General features: G+C 35.0%; 1 protein-coding gene across 3 annotated transcripts in view; it reads left to right on the forward strand.

Moving 5' to 3' along the window:
• The window catches only part of atl (atlastin GTPase), a 315725-nt gene that overhangs the window by 220280 nt on the left and 79317 nt on the right, over positions 1-16128 (forward strand). For all 3 annotated transcript variants that reach the window (XM_090400775.1, XM_090400777.1, XM_090400776.1), the window contains exon 9: positions 3468-3595. In XM_090400775.1, coding sequence (XP_090256901.1) covers positions 3468-3595 — 128 coding nt within the window. The remainder of the gene's footprint in view (positions 1-3467; positions 3596-16128) is intronic.

Raw genomic sequence — 16128 nt, forward strand, 5'->3', positions numbered from 1 at the left:
TAAGGCCTTATAGGAAAGATTAAAGTGAGTGGATCTTCCTCAAAGTAGAGGAAAAAGATGATAGATCCAGCCAGGGTACCATGGGAGTGCCACTTCCCTTATAATCAAGATGATTGCCCGTTATGGCTCTGTTGGTCCATGAGTCGTTATTCAATATATTCAGTATATAGGTTTTACAAATAAATCTTTCATGGATGGGAGCCATATAAAACAAAAAATTATAAGAATTTGAATTTTTGTAACTTTTTTTTTTATTGCCTACCCTTTCGTAGTATCCGTAAGACGGATACTATGAAAATAGCATATGACAAAGATACCTTAAACCCTCCAGAGAGGATATCTCCTGATCTTCACATCTGAAAACCAAGAATCTTCTCTTAAGGCTTGCAACTTGGAATGTAAGGACCTTATATATGAAGCTGGGAAGTTAGATAACTTTATACAAGACCTTGAAGCAATGAAAATTGACATTGCTGGTATCAGTGAAATCAAATGGACTAATAGTGGAAAAATAAACAGAAAGAGTCATGGAATTATATACTCATGTGGAGACAGTCATAGGAATGGAGTAGCATTTGTACTAAAAATTAAGATTGCCCAATCCTTACCAGGGGCTGATATTGGATCAGACCACAACCATTAAACAATGAAACTTATAAACATAGAAAAATATGATCTTGTCTCCCTTAAAAATCAAGAAATACAAGATAAATTTTTAAAGGAACTGGCACAATCCACTGCTGTTAATGTTCCTGATTTCACAAAGTATCCTTACCCTAAAGATGATTGAGGATAGATAGCAGAAATTTGAAGAGGGCATAAAAAAGGTAAATTTGAGAAGAAGATGAGTAAACCCTGGATGAATGACAAGATACTGAAAATGGAGGAAAGAAAGAAACACAAAAATCGTCTTGAATACAAGCACTTAAACAAGGAGATCAGGAAAGAATGTAGGATTGCAATAGAACTATGGCTCAACAATGAATGTAAGGAAATTGAACTTCTGGACAAAAAGCACAAAACCAGAGAACTTCATGAAAAAGTTAGGGAGCTAACTAGCAAATCTTGCAAAAGGGTAGGCTCTCATTGCTTTGAAGATACCAGTGGAAACCTCTTAATGGAGAAAGACAAAATAAGGGATAGATGGGTAGAGTATTCAAAGGAACTCTACAATTTACCTGGGAAGTAACAAATGTCATTAGGAAACAAACCAAGAAAAGCTCCGGACACCTGCCGAAAGATTAAGCACTCAATGTTCCTACCAATACCTAAAAAATCGAAAACAATCAAATGTGAAGAGTACAGAACAATCAGTCTGATCAGCCAGATAATAAAAGTTATGTTATATATCATCCTAGAAAGAAATAAACATGAAATCAAAATGGAAATTAATGAAACACAATCTGGTTTTCAGGAAAATAAAGGAACTAGAGAAGGACTCTTCAGCATTAGAATTATTATAGAAAGATATCTGAAGAAGCAGAAAGAATTCTACTTATGTTTTATTGACTACACAAAGGCCTTTGACAATATACAACATGAACAACTAATCAAATGCATCAGAAATTTAGGAGTAGATGGTAAAGATACCAGATTACTGATAAATCTATATTGGGAGCAAACTACATCAATAAAAATATCAGGAGAAATCTCGGAGGAATTCTCAGTAAAGAAGGGTGTCAGACAAGGCTGTGTTCTTTCTCCTATATTGTTTAACCTCTATGCTGAAAATATCTTCCAGCAATTAGCATAGGAGGTAGGAATATAAACAACTTAAGATATGCAGATGCTGTTAGATGAAAATAAAAAAAAAATCTTCTAAACCTACTAGAAAAGATGCTGAAGCTAAGTCAAAAATATGGACTTAATTTCAACTTCAAAAAACCTAAAACTATGCTGGTAACAAGAGAAAAAGGGAAAATACCCGATATAAATATTAAGATCAGAGGGTACGGTTTTGTGCTTCTCTTTTGCATTCTTCATAAGACAAAAAGGTCCAGTCCTTAATATTTCTCATCCAATCTATTCTTTGTCTTCTTCTTTTTCCTTGTATCATTCCTTCTAGAAGTGTTTTTTTGTAGGGATTCATGCCTTAGTGTGTAACCAAGGTAGATGGTTTTCAACAGATTCCTATCTTCTCCAAGCATCTCTAATATTTCTAAATTAGTTTTTTTGGCAGTCCATGGGACTCGAAGAATTCTTTTGAGAATAAAGTGTGATAAGGAAATATTAAGGAGAATAGAAAGCTAGATCAACCTTCATTAGCATAAAAAAAACATTCTGACCTCAAGGGAAAGGGAAATTCACACAAAAACAAGAATTAGGCTGCCCAAATACTATGTGGTCAACACTGCTATATGCAGCAGAAACCTGGATGATATCAAAATATTGTGAAAATAAACTAAAAGCCTTTGAGATGTGGATCCTCAGAAGAATTCTTAGAGTCCCATGGACTGCCAAAAAAACTAATTTAGAAATATTAGAGATGATTGGAGAAGATAGGAATCTGATGAAAACTATTAAGAAAAGGAAAACCATCTACCTACCTTAGTTATTACATACTAAGCCATGAATCCCTGCAAAAAAACCTTCTAGAAGAAATGATACAGGGAAGAAGAGGAAGACAAAGAACAGATTGGATGAGAAATATTAAGGACTGGACCTTTTTGTCCTATGAAGAATGCAAAAGGGAAGCACAAAACCGTACATGTTTGAAGCTCATGGTAGTCAACCTCCTGGAAGGAGATGACATCTGACAAGACAAGATCCTTTTCCTAAAAGAGAGGTCAGTGGTAGGATGGCTTGGTTCTCAGGCTATATGATTTTTTTTGTTTTTAAAAGAATGTATTATATAAATAAATTCATCTTAGGTGATTAAATCATCAGTTTTTTGATGATACAGCAAAACTCTGTACAATATTTGTATTATAAACATTTTTAAACACTCATAGGCAATGTGTTATGATGAGTGGATTGTAATTCAAGTACATGCTTCTCCCTATATAAATGTATTAAAAGAATTGTGGGTGTTTATAACTAACTTAAATATCCTGGTTGTCAAAACTATCTAGTAGGAGACAGGTGTGTGTGGGGGGGGGGGGGGGCTGATAGGGTTGCATTATTGGGATATTAAGTTTGCTGGAAGCACTGAAAGACTTCAGTGACAATGAAGCTCTTGATGTCAAAAAGGAACGTTGTCTAAGGATTTTTGCTGTCCGAGTGGTCTTACCACTGGTTGGGAGAGTAGAGAATTTTCAAACTACTGAACAAATTCTTGCTTCTCGCAGAACAAAATGTTCTTGTTCTTTTCTCTCCCTCTCTTTCTCTCAAGTTACTGTAATATTCCTGATCAACTGTTTCCCAATATTCACAATATTCGCTTCTGTAATTAGTTTTTAAATAAATAATAAAAATTAACATCGAATTAAATTGGGTATGAAATTCATAAATGTCAAATCTATTTGCAGACATTGAACACGACTTTAAAGAACAGTTGAAAGTTCTAGTGCCTTTACTTTTATCGAAACAAAATCTTATAAGAAAAGAAATCAATGGAAGGAAGATTACTTGTAGAGAACTCGTAGAATATTTCAAAGTAAGGTACCCTTGATATATTCTTAATAGTTTTCAATTTTCATTTACTAGTAGAAACTGCTTCCATGATAAGAATTTTTCTTTTAGAAAGTAGAAAGAAGTTAATCTACAGATTCTATATTGATTGTGCATTTCAACTACCTATTCATGAAAAATCATTTGAAACATTATTTCTATGAAATTTTCATATATTATGCAAAAAAAAATTCCCACATGAAAAATTTTTGAAATATTGCTTTCATTTGCTCCAGCAGTAATTTTTGATTGTTTTTTTTTATGCACTCAGTGATTGAGCTGTGAATTGAATACCATAGCTGCTGGAAAGGGGAGGTAGATAATGCAATGATTTAACATTATTTTTGTCCATCTATATCACAAGCCTGGTTCTAGACCAAAAAAAAAAGTGTTTAGCCAGCTAGGCTTCTTGAGGGATGTGGTGGAAAGGATCAGGATGTGAGTGACCAAGATGGTCAGTGGTCTGTGTATTATCTGAAACCACAAACAAACATAATTGTGCACCATCAATAAATGTTATGCTTTGATGGGCTTTCATATGTTTGTCAGGGAACCAGGATAAATAGCAAAATGTCTGCTTCTGGACCAAACTCAACAGAATTAAAGATAAGAACCATCAGCATTAGAAACATCAATGAAAAAGAATTGTTGCCAGTATAGGATATTGTTGATGTTACTGAGACAGAGAAGACTAAAATAGGGATATAATTCTAAGTAAGAGATATGGAGATTCTATATTCATGCAATAGTGATGAGGTTAAGGGAAAGAAAAAGTTATAACCTTCATACCCTTATTTTTGCCTTTGGTCCCATAGAAGGTTGTAGTGGGGAAAGTAGAGGAATTTTTAAAGGCAGTAGAGAGGAGTTGTGATAAGGTGAAGATGTTTATTGAAAAACCTAACATTTAGAAATCCCAAATATTTAGTGAAGTGTGGAATAAAGATCAAAGCTAATTATGATGTTAACTACATGCTGGATTTCTGTTTACTACATACATGAACTAATTGTCACTAACCCCAGTTCCAGTATAAAGATGTGCATAAATTCATGTAGAGAGAACACAAGAAATAAGAAAATCTTAGCAACTATGGGTGTGTTAGTGATATCTCTATGATAGTTCAGGATACAATAATATAGTGGATATTTGAAAGAGGAAGTAATCACTGATTAGTTTTGACCAGAATAAAAATGAGTATCATACTTAAAGTAAAAAGACATATATAAACATTTAGCTTAAACATCTTTCAGAGATGAACTCTGGACTTTGAAATGCAAATATTATTTGGAGAAAAAAATTATTTGAAAACAAGAGTCACTTTACAGACTCAATGACAAAATCTCAAGAAAACATTCTTTAATTCAACCAGCAAGGCTGGAAAGGTAGAAAAGTTGGAATTTATGGTGAACTCAAGAAGTTAGAGACAGTGTGGAAAAAAGCCTATTGGAATTCCTTCCCATGAAGTCAGTGCATCTATCCCTTCAGAGAAAAAGGTAAGAAAGCTATGCCACTTTGCTAAGAATACAGAAAAATGAATATCATGATAGTAGCAAATATGTTCTGAAGATTGCTGTAAAAGCTTAGAATCAGATGAAAGAATACAGTCAGAAGTAATCATGGATGATAAATAGTGGCATAAAAACTGAAGAAAAATTGTTAAAGAATAAATAGTTTTAATGGAACGTGTACTAGACATATTTAAATAACTTTCGCAACATCCACATGTAACAAAATTAGAATGTAATGAACTTGGAAAGAAAATGTTCAAGAGTGAGAGAGATGGTATTTATCAGTATGAAAGGAGAAAAAAAAGTCATTAGAAACCTGAAATGGAAAGATGGCTGGGGTTGTCTATATATATGATCAAAAATGTCCAATATGGAGGTATAAAAGTTTGATAGTGACTATGCTGCATAATTCAAAAGGTCTGGTGAGAAGATCAAATTCTAGATACCGTATTTTTCCGTGTATAAAACGATACTTTTTTCTAAAATTTTTAGACCAAAAATTGGGAGTCATCTTATACACGGAGGGGTAACCGATTGAGAGACCCGCAGTTGCCGTGAACCTGCCGGTACTTTCTCTCTGCGAACAGGCTTCCGCCAATCACTAGCATTTGTTAACTGGCGATTGACGTCATTAATGGCTGATTCTGAATAAACCAAGCAGAACTCTGAAAGCATTCAACTCGTTGCCTGGGTAAATTAATGCATTAACAATATTTTGAGCACTAACCCATAAAAATGTCCAAAAATAAAAAAAACAATTGTAATATTCTTCAAAATTCAAGTTAAAAGTCATCAATTATGCAAAAGAACTTAAGATATAAAGCTTTAGAGAGACAGTTTGGACCTCCTCCCACTGAGTGTGTATGATTAGACAGTGGAGAAAACAGGAAGAACAACTGAAAAAGAAGAAAAAAGAAGAGGGCCTTAAGAGGAAAACCAAACTTGGAGCAAGACTTAAGACTTGGATTATGGAGCAGTACCAGAGTGGGATATGTGTGTCAACCAAGCTTATTCAGTATGAGACTAAAAGGTTTGCAAGAGAAATGAACGTTGTTGATTTCACAGGAAAGGCAAAATGGTGCTTCAACTTCATGAGGAGAAAAGGATTGGCCATGAGAACACTGAGCAAGTTAGCCCAGAAAATGCCACCAGCTTATGAGAATAAACTCCAACAGTTTTACTCCTATGTCATAAAACTTTGGAAAAAATATGCTTTTGAACCAAGTCAGTTTGCAAACATGGATAAGTGCCTTTCAATTTTGATGTACCTTCCAACAGAATTGTTGATATGAAAGGGGTGAAAACAGTGGCAATCAAAACCAGTGGTCATGAAAAGACACACTATACTACTGTCCTTTCATGCTGTGCAGATAGTACCAGTCTGCCTCCTATGCCTCATTTTTAAGAGGAAAACGTATCCTAAAGAGAGCATACCACCTGGCGTTGTTGTCCAAGTTCATGAAAATGGCTGGATGAATGAAGAGATCATGATTTGCACAGATTTGGTCCAGAAGACCTGGAGAGCTCTCGAAGAGACCAGCTCTGCTCATGTTTGATCAGTTCTAAGCACATATAACAGAAAAGACAAAAAGGGTTTCAGCAGATTTGCGAACACCACTAACAGTTATTCCTGGTGGACTTACAGGTCAGCTATAGCCACTAGATATTTCTATCAACAAGCCCTTCAAAGCTCTGATGAAAGAAGAATGGAATAAATGAATGCAAAAAGCAGGTACTAACCTGACACTGAGGAGAAGAGTGAAAAAACCAACCATTACTGAGGTATGCAAATGGTCCTAAACTCATGGAATGGAGTCAAGTAAGAAGGTGGTTGTGAAGTCCTTCAAGAAATGTGGAATCAGCAATGCCATGGATGGAACTGAGGATGATCTTATATATATAGACAGTGACTTAGAAGACAGCAGTGATGTAGTGGGGAAAGAAAGTTAGGTTAGAGGTTGAAGAAGGTGATATGTCTGGAACTAATAGTGATGAAGAAAATGATATGCCTGGAACTGAGAGTGGTGCATAATTTCTTAGTATGTATCTTAAAAATTGCCTAATTACTAAATATACTTTGAATATTTAAAAAAATATCAAATGTGTTCTGTTTTGTTCAAAATATTGATTTCTTAATTTTGGGTTTGAAACAGTAGGGTTCTTCTTATACACGGGAAAAATATGATAATTTAAATAGCGCTCTTATGTCTGTTCCACGTGAGATTTATGTATGCATACCCGAAGCTAAGAAGAGTATGGAAGAGGAATCCAAACAGGTGCAAACTATATTCAGGCTAGATATCAGTACTAAATTTTTACTTTAAGAAAAATAGTCAAGAAATCATGTTACAACATAATTGAACACTGAGTGTAGATTTTTTCGAACAAAAAAAATGAATGTGATAAAAGATAACTGATATTGGGTTTAATAGGTTATGATAATATAAAAAGTTAAACCAACTAATTTTGCCATTTATGCTAGTGACTTCTTCTTGGTAGGAAGAACAAAAAAGTACAATAAGGGGTAAACATAAATCATTACATAACTAAAACTGAACATGTAGAAACTGTTAAAAAAATAAAATAAAATAAAAAAATGTGTGGAAGCTGGCAAGGGTCTTGTTGACTAAGTATGCATGATAGTTGATAGAAAAGTTAGTCTGATGTGTGGAAAGATCTCATAAGAAATATCACATAATATCATTCCTTGATTTCTGTTAAGTGTGCCTTGTGAGTGGATAAACCATCTTAGACTCTTTGATGTAGCAGGCACTGAAGCTGTCTTCTGTGTAAGGCATAGAGCTCTTGTCTCATTTGGTGTTGTGGTGAATGTGGGAGAAGCGGAAAAAACTTAGGCACGAGCTGTCTTCTCTGTTTTATTAACATCTCCAATATGCTCTTTTTGTCTAATTTCTGAACTTATGTTTGCCATGTGTGAGCAAAACCACAAGAACATGGAATATAGTAACCTTTCCTTTAGTGTTACATGCTGATCAGCATTCATTTCATACTAATTATGGAGACTACAACTGTGTTAGAAATAAATATTTTAATTTCCCAACATTTCGACTTTATATTAAGGTGATCATCTGGAGTATACACATATATACAGAGACAAGCTATAATACATTTCACATAGTATGCTAAAGAGACAATGGTTTGATCAATGGTTATTCTACTGGCCTGACCTCTAGTGAAAAAATAAAATAAAAATAAATAAATGAAATACAATAAAATAACTACATCAAAGCTATATTCTGTTTATGACAACATCAGAATTTTTTTTTTTCTTTGCACCAGTTTTGTTACAGCAAAAGTGATGTCCTGATTTAACATGAGAATTGTTATATTAGATTTAAGATCCTGGATTACCTATAGTTCTATTTATAATTAACTCTTAGGGGGGGGGGGGGGTTTATGTGGGTAGAATATGTGCCTTCCATATTCTTGGGATTTTTAGACTGTCATTATTGTTAAGATTAAGGTGGTTGATAAGAATTTCACAGGCTTCCTTAAATTTGGTGTGATGCAAACAACAGGTGCCTTTCCAATCAATTCTATGTAGAGTAGTCAGGGCATGATCAGAAAGGCCAGATTTACCAGAGTTATTAAATTTAATGTGCTGTTTATCTTCCTTTTTTCTGATAGGAATTGTGCGTCCTGTTTCCCCTATATAGGGCAAATTACAGGTGCACTGAATATAGTATACTTCCAGGATGACAGTGGAGGAAGTGGATCCTTGGATGAGTTGAGTAAGTTCTTTAATTTTGTAGGAAGTTTAAAGGTGGCTTTAAGGTTATATTTCTGTAGTGCTCTGTTATTTTATCTGATATCCCTTTAATGTATGGAATGGTTACAGTTTTATTGTAGTCTAGTTTATTTTGGTTTTAAGTGAGGTCTTGTGAAGAATTTTGTTGATAGTATTTTGGCTGTAGCCATTTTTTTAGGTGGGTATTACTGATAACTTTTAATTCATCTTTAAGTGCTTGTTCATTGAAGCAAATCCTCAAAACCCTGTTTTTTAGTGCGTTAATGACACCTAGTTTTTGTGTTTGGTGGTGGTGATAGGAGTTCATGTATATATATTGGCCAGTACATGTAGGTTTCCGATAAACAGTGAAGGAAAGAGCCAGAAGGAAGATGTGAGACAAGTGTATCTAGAAAAGAAAGTGTGTTCTTTTCAATCTCAGTTGTGAATTGTATGCATTTGTGTTGTTTAAGTGGCTGAGGAAAGTGTCTAATGTCTGGCGGCCATAGGACCAGATAGCGAAAACATCAACATATCTAAGCCAGACTTTGGGTTTTGAAGGAGAGGAATCTATAGCACATTACTCAAATATGAAAATGTGACTTCTGCATTACTTCAACCTTTATATCACCTCTACCTTGGTACCACCTCTAGGTCTGGTTCCCACTGATGAGACCTCAATAAAGGTCGAAACCAGTCTAGGTAGTGACCGTTCCCAATAATGCATAGCATTATACATACCCATAACTATATGTGCTCTGCATTATGGGGGATACTAAGGCAAGGGATGTGAAGTCATAAACTTCTATATACAAGTTGCCCCACTCCTGAAAATAGTTCAGGCACAAACTTATTTGCTTACACTTAGATAAAGGATTAAACCAAGTATATAATGTCTTGGTATCTTTAATTTATGGAAAAACATCTGTTGTTTGCATCATACCAAAACGTGGTATGAATGTAAATTTAAGGAGACCTGTGAAATTCTTAACAACAATGACGGTCTAAAAATGCCAAGAATATGGCAGGCACATATTCTACACACATAACCTTTTTCCCTAATAGTTAATTATAAATAGGATTATTGGTAATCCAGGATCTTAAATGTAATATAACAATTTTCATGTTAAATTAGGTCATCACTTTTGCTGTAATAAAACTATGTGTGTGTGGGGGGGGGATTTCCCTGATGTTGTCATAAACAATATCGCTTTGATGTAGTTATTTTATTGTATTTCATTTATTTATTTTATTTTTTCACTTAGAGGGTCAGGCCAGTAGATTTATTTATTTATTTAGCGTATGGCATAATAAAGACACATGACATCAGAATATATAAATACATATTTGTGCAGACAATAAAAATGAAACAAGTAATGCACATATACAAATATCAGGTAAAAAAAAAAGTCTAAAATTTTAATTCTAGTTCAGATAGTCAATCAAGAACTGGAGGATCTGCTTCAAAAAAGTCTCTCAGATCACCAGGGTAGGCTCTTATGCTGCAGTTCTCCACAATGTGGCGGATGGTTTGATTTATGGCCCCACTGTCACATTGGGGTGTAGGTGATCTTCCACACTTGTATAAACTGTCTGCACAGATACCATGTCCTGTGTGTATCCTATTTAGGCTTTTCCATAGGTGACGTGGAAGCTCACTCCCTTTCAGATTTTGGTTGGGAAGGATATACATTAAGTCTGGTGGCGATTTTTCTTTCCAAGTTTCTAGCCATTTTAAATTAACATTGAAATTGCTATTGACTAGTTCTTCAGTAGTGGAGACCGTCGGGATTTAAGGCGATTCATGTTTATATATGGGAGGTCTTCATGTATCGGCAACAGGGGATTGCTGTTTATTTTTTTGTATTCTTTTACTAGAGCATTTTGTCTGCATAAGGACATTAACACAATGAGGACAGTAACACAACCTGTTATTGTCCTTATCGCTGCATTTATTTGTGTGTCAATTTTCTTGATATGAGGATTGTTTAGCCATACTGGTGAACAATATTCTGCCACAGAGTAGACTAAGGCCAATGTGGAGTATCGCAGTGTAATAGTAGAAGAACCCCATGTAGAACCACACAGTTTTTGTATGATGTTATTATGGTTTCTGATCTTTAAACTGAGATTCTCCAGGTGTCTTTTGAAAGATAGTGTTCTGTCCAGGGTAACACCCAGATATTTAGGGAAATCTTGGTGCTGCAGCATTGTGTTGTTAAGCTGACCTGAAGTTTCCTATTTGCCAATTTGGTGTTTAGGTGAAAAGAGCTAACCTCGGTCTTATTGAGGTTTGGTGTTAGTCTCCATTTATGAAAGCATTCCCCAATGGTTCTAAGGTCATTTGTGAGAATATCTTCTGTTGCTTCAATGCTCTTGTGTTGGATGGCGAGGGCTGTCATCAGCATAAGCAAATTTTTTTGACCTAGTTGTCGGTAGATCAAATGTATATAAGTTGAATAAAATTGGTGCTAATACTGAGCCCTGTGGGAGCCCATTGTTCAGCTTTCTCAGTTTGCTCATTTTGTTTCCCAGTACCACATGGAAGAACCTGTCAGAAAGCATGTTACCAATAAGTCTTATGATGGATTGGCATGGTATGACTTGTATAGCATCCCCTCTTTCCATGCCGTGTCGTATGCAGCAGTAAGGTCAGCAAACACCACAGAGGTTTTCAAACATCTCTGGAAGCCTGCTTCGATATGGGTAGTAAGGCTTAGTACTTGGTCTGTACAACTACGTTGAGTCCTAAAGCCTACTTGCTCAACAGGGATAACTTCAGATATTTTTGGCCCAATTCTGTTAAGGAGAAGTCTCTTGAGGAGCTTATAACAGCAACTGAGGAGCACAATTGGGCGATAGCTGTCTACTTGATTCTGAGGTTTGTTGGGTTTTAATATGGCTATTATTTTGGTTCTCTTCAAGGCTGTTGGAAGGTTTCCCGTCCTTAAAATGCGAGAAACGAATCTTGATAGCCATTGACGAGCATTTTTTCCACAGTTTACCAAGAATTCAGGGTGAACATCATCAAAGCCTGGTGCTTTGCCAGTTTTCACCTCCTTCAAGGCCTCAGTTATTTCTCTGTGATAAATTCTCTTAAAAATTGGGAACTGCCATCTGCACTTTGTCGTAAGTTTTTGAGTATTCGTTTAACTTCCCATGTGTGTTGATGATCTCGAGGGGCTCTCCATTGATCAAATCATTGTCTCTTTAGCATATTATGTGAAATGTAATACGGCTTGTCTCTCTCTCTCTCTGTGTGTGTGTGTACTCCAAATGATCACCTTAACCCTTTCTGACCTGAATTTTTTTTTTCCAAGTGAAAAATTTTTTCTTTCTATTTATTTTGTCTTTAGGTCTTAAAAAGCAAGATTATCAAGTATTTTTCTGAAAAATATATTTCACGATAGGAATTCTGAAATGATTCCAATTGGCATTATTAGGACATTGTGATGCATATGTGGAAAGCAATGTAAAAAGTCTTCATCTTTCTTATAAATTCCTTTTTATTGTTCCAGTGTACATCTAAATGCATTTATTTTGAATATAATGATATCTAAATAAGGAGGTTTCCACTTTATATTTATTTCACATTAGTAATGTGAAGTAATATGAAGGTCAAAACATCAAGAAATTAGAATAGTTATTTCTAACACGGTTGTAGTCTTCATAATTTGTCTGAAATGAATGGAATATATAGTAAACTCCAGGATGTTTGTTGAAAGGGTTGTGGTCCTTAGGTGAATGTAATAGAGCTTGTATAGTCACAATGGGCTTGATAGCCATTCTTATGTCATGAGATTTCAGGAGATTGGCTATTTTGAGAGAAAGTTTGTCACTATAAGGGATGAAAACTGAGGCTCTGTAGCTAATGTCAGGAATTTGTTTTGAAGCAGGAGTAGAGAATAGTATTCTTTGTACAATTATCTTACAATATCCATTGCTCACCAGTAGTGGGTGGAAGAGAATGTAATTCTTCATTTAATGTTTCTTCAGCTCCTGTAATACAGATCACCCTAATTTAATAATACCTAATTTTTGGCTTACGATATACACTAAAAGAGAGGCCTCCTGCTTTTTTAAAAATTAAAACATCTAGGAAAGGTAATTTTCCCTCCCTTTCAAATTCTAAAGTGAATTTCATTTTATGATTGAAGGAGTTAATAGATGAAAGAAAATTGTTGTGTAACTCAGCCTCACTGTGCTTCCAGATTATAAATATGTCATCTATGTATCTTGACCAAAGTGTTAGTTTTAAATCTATATTATCGTGGCCTATTAAATCCAGTGCAAGTTATCTTTTGTCACAATCTTTTTTTGGTTGAAAAAATCTACATAGTTATCATGAACAGACTTGATGGGGAAATAAAAAGAAAGGTATGTAAACTTGAAGAATTAAAATGCAGGAAAGCCAGACTTCTAAATTAACTTACATTTCTGCAAAGATGTAGGAACAATAACATAATTCCAAAGTTTTTACAATTCAAAAAACATTTCCATTTTACAAGAACTAAACAGATCTATCAAAAAGTGTAATTTGTGTGTTATGCGAGAGAATACAATCCACTAGGTATGCACTTAACCAAGTTAATTCATTGTGTCTTCACTTGCACTATACTCTAACTGCATAGACACTGACATATGGTCTTGTTTAGATAATATGATCTGCACTACTTACAATAACATTTTTCTAGTCTCAAAAAACAGACAAATCAAAAAAATTTATTACTATGTATGAGAGAAGTTTCATCCTGAGAGTTGCCCTACTCGATGAAAAAATATTTATTTCTAATCATAACTTGACATCAGGGGAAGCTAGCATTTTAAAGAAAGGTTAGACTTTGCTGTCATGCCAGAGCACATTCCTAAAATAGATTATATTTGCAACGTAGAAAAGGTCCCCCCCCTTTACTTTCTACCTCAACCTGTTGCAAATGACATCAGATTGAAGACTGCGATCCTTCTCTCTTCTTCTCATCTCTTAAAAAGAATTTCAGTCTCTCAGAAACAAGAGCTCTTTCAAATTTAACCCGGCATTAGTAAGGTGGGATGTCACAGACCCCAAAAGATGTAGAAAGAAATAACCGTGACACTGCCACCTTACTAATGCCGGGTTAAAGAAGAACAAAGATATTATAATACTTTAAGGCTGATAAATGCAATTCGACGGTTATCATGAATGCAATTGATTATATGTCCAAGATTTCATTTTTTTTTTTTTACTCTCCGAAACCTCTATTTACTTTCTAGTAGATTATGACTGTATTTGGATAAACAATGAAGAAACTAACAACCTTTTACACAACATGACCACATGGCCTACAGATCTTTTACTTTCACTTTTCCTTTATGTTTTAATTTTGAAAAAAGCAGGAGGCCTCTCTGTTTGTATACCATAAGCCCAATCATACAGGTCGTTACCTACATTTTTCTTCATTGCACCATCTGTTGCAAAAATTATTTATTATATGTATGCTGGGGGGAAAAAAAGGATCTTTATTACAGGAGATTAAAAAACTAAAAGAAGAATTACATTCTCTTCTCCAACTAATGGTGAGCAATGGAAATTCTAAGAACATGGTACAAAAGAATACTACTCTTGCTCCACAACAAATTCCTGACATTCGCTACAAAGCTTCAGTTTTCATCCCTTATATTGGTAAAATTTCTCTCAAAATCACCAATCTCCTGAAATCTCATCACATAAGAGTGGCTTTCAAGCCCATTGTGACTGTAAGAGCTCTATTACATTCACCTAAGGACCATAGCCCTTTCAACAAACATCCTGGAGTTTACAATATTCCATGTTCTTTTGTTGCCTTGCTTACATAGGGCAAGCATCTGGAAGTTTGGAAATTAGACAAAAGAGCATATTGGAGACATTAATAACTACAGAGAAACAGCTCAAGCCTAGCTTTCCACTTCTTCCAAACTTGCCACAATATTGAATGGGACAAGAGCTCCATGCATTACATAGAAGACAACTTCAATGCCTGCAGCATCAAAGAGTTTATGATGGTTATCCATTCACAAGGTACACTCATCAGAAATTGGATTGATTTTGTGATATTTGGAAATCACTTATTAGATCTTTCCACGCATCTCTACCAACTATCATGCATACCTCCTGAACAATGACTGATCTGTGTTTCTGTTATTTTAATTTTGTGTGATGATTTCTACATGTTTAGTTTTAGTTATATAATGGTTCATGTTTACTCCTTATTGTATTTTTTTGTTCTTCCGAACCCAGAAGAAGCCACTAGCATATATGGCGAAGTAGTTGGTTTAACTATTTATATTATCTCGTGACCTATTAAACTCACTGTCAGTTATCTTTCCACATAATTAATCACTATTTAAGTCTTGAGGAAAAGCTTGATATAATAAGTTTCTGGGAGAAGACTTGTTCAAAATACTATAATTATATGGCGTTAATCCTGTTAACAAAATTAGTGTATGAACTGAAAAGAAGTTGAATTAGTTTTGAAGAATACCCCATGGGAAACTTTGGGGCAAATGGGTAAGAGGGCGATGTATGTTCAAGTGGAATCAAAGCAAATGAGGATGACTAGTGGAGTGCCCAAGAGCTCTGTATTAGAGCCACTACTCTTTAATTTGTGCATTAATGATATTATCATGAACCATGGGCTCACTGTCCGTTGGTGTCCGATGCCTCCTTCACTATCTTCTTCCACCTCTCTTTGTCCGGTGCGCAGTGTCGCAGTTTCTGTACACCCATTCCACACCAGTCCTTTATGTTGTCTATCCATTCTCTGTATGGTCTACCTCTTCTGTTTACACCATCCATAATACCAAACATGAATGTCTAACTTCCAGTCCTCACTCATTCTGCAGATTATTATTGTGACACCTCCAAGGAGTCCAAAGACTCATTGAGAGTGTGCCAACAGAATCGGATGAATAACCCCTTCCACCTACTAACTGCGCTCAAACTTGCTTAACTGTTTGCAAGCCATTAGTAGCAGAGGCTCTACCAATCGACCAACCTTTAATTGCAGCTTCTGTTTTATAATATGCATTAGATTCTCCTTTGGTTGTATCTTCTGATAGAGCTCTTCATTTGTGAGTTTCTGTACCCATCCTATTCTTAGAATCTTCCTGTAACAAGTTCTTTCAAATTCCAAAATCCTTTTCTTGATTCCTTATTTATTACCCACGTTTCAGATCCATACAATACACTGCTAAAGGTGCATGTTTCCAGTACTCTTAGTTTTGATTGCAGGCTGATCACTTTACTTTTC

This window comes from Typopeltis vanoorti, chromosome 11 (assembly GCF_054136105.1).
Source record: "Typopeltis vanoorti isolate ZY-2024b chromosome 11, IOZ_Tvanoo_1.0, whole genome shotgun sequence".
Lineage (NCBI taxonomy): Eukaryota > Metazoa > Arthropoda > Arachnida > Uropygi > Thelyphonidae > Typopeltis > Typopeltis vanoorti.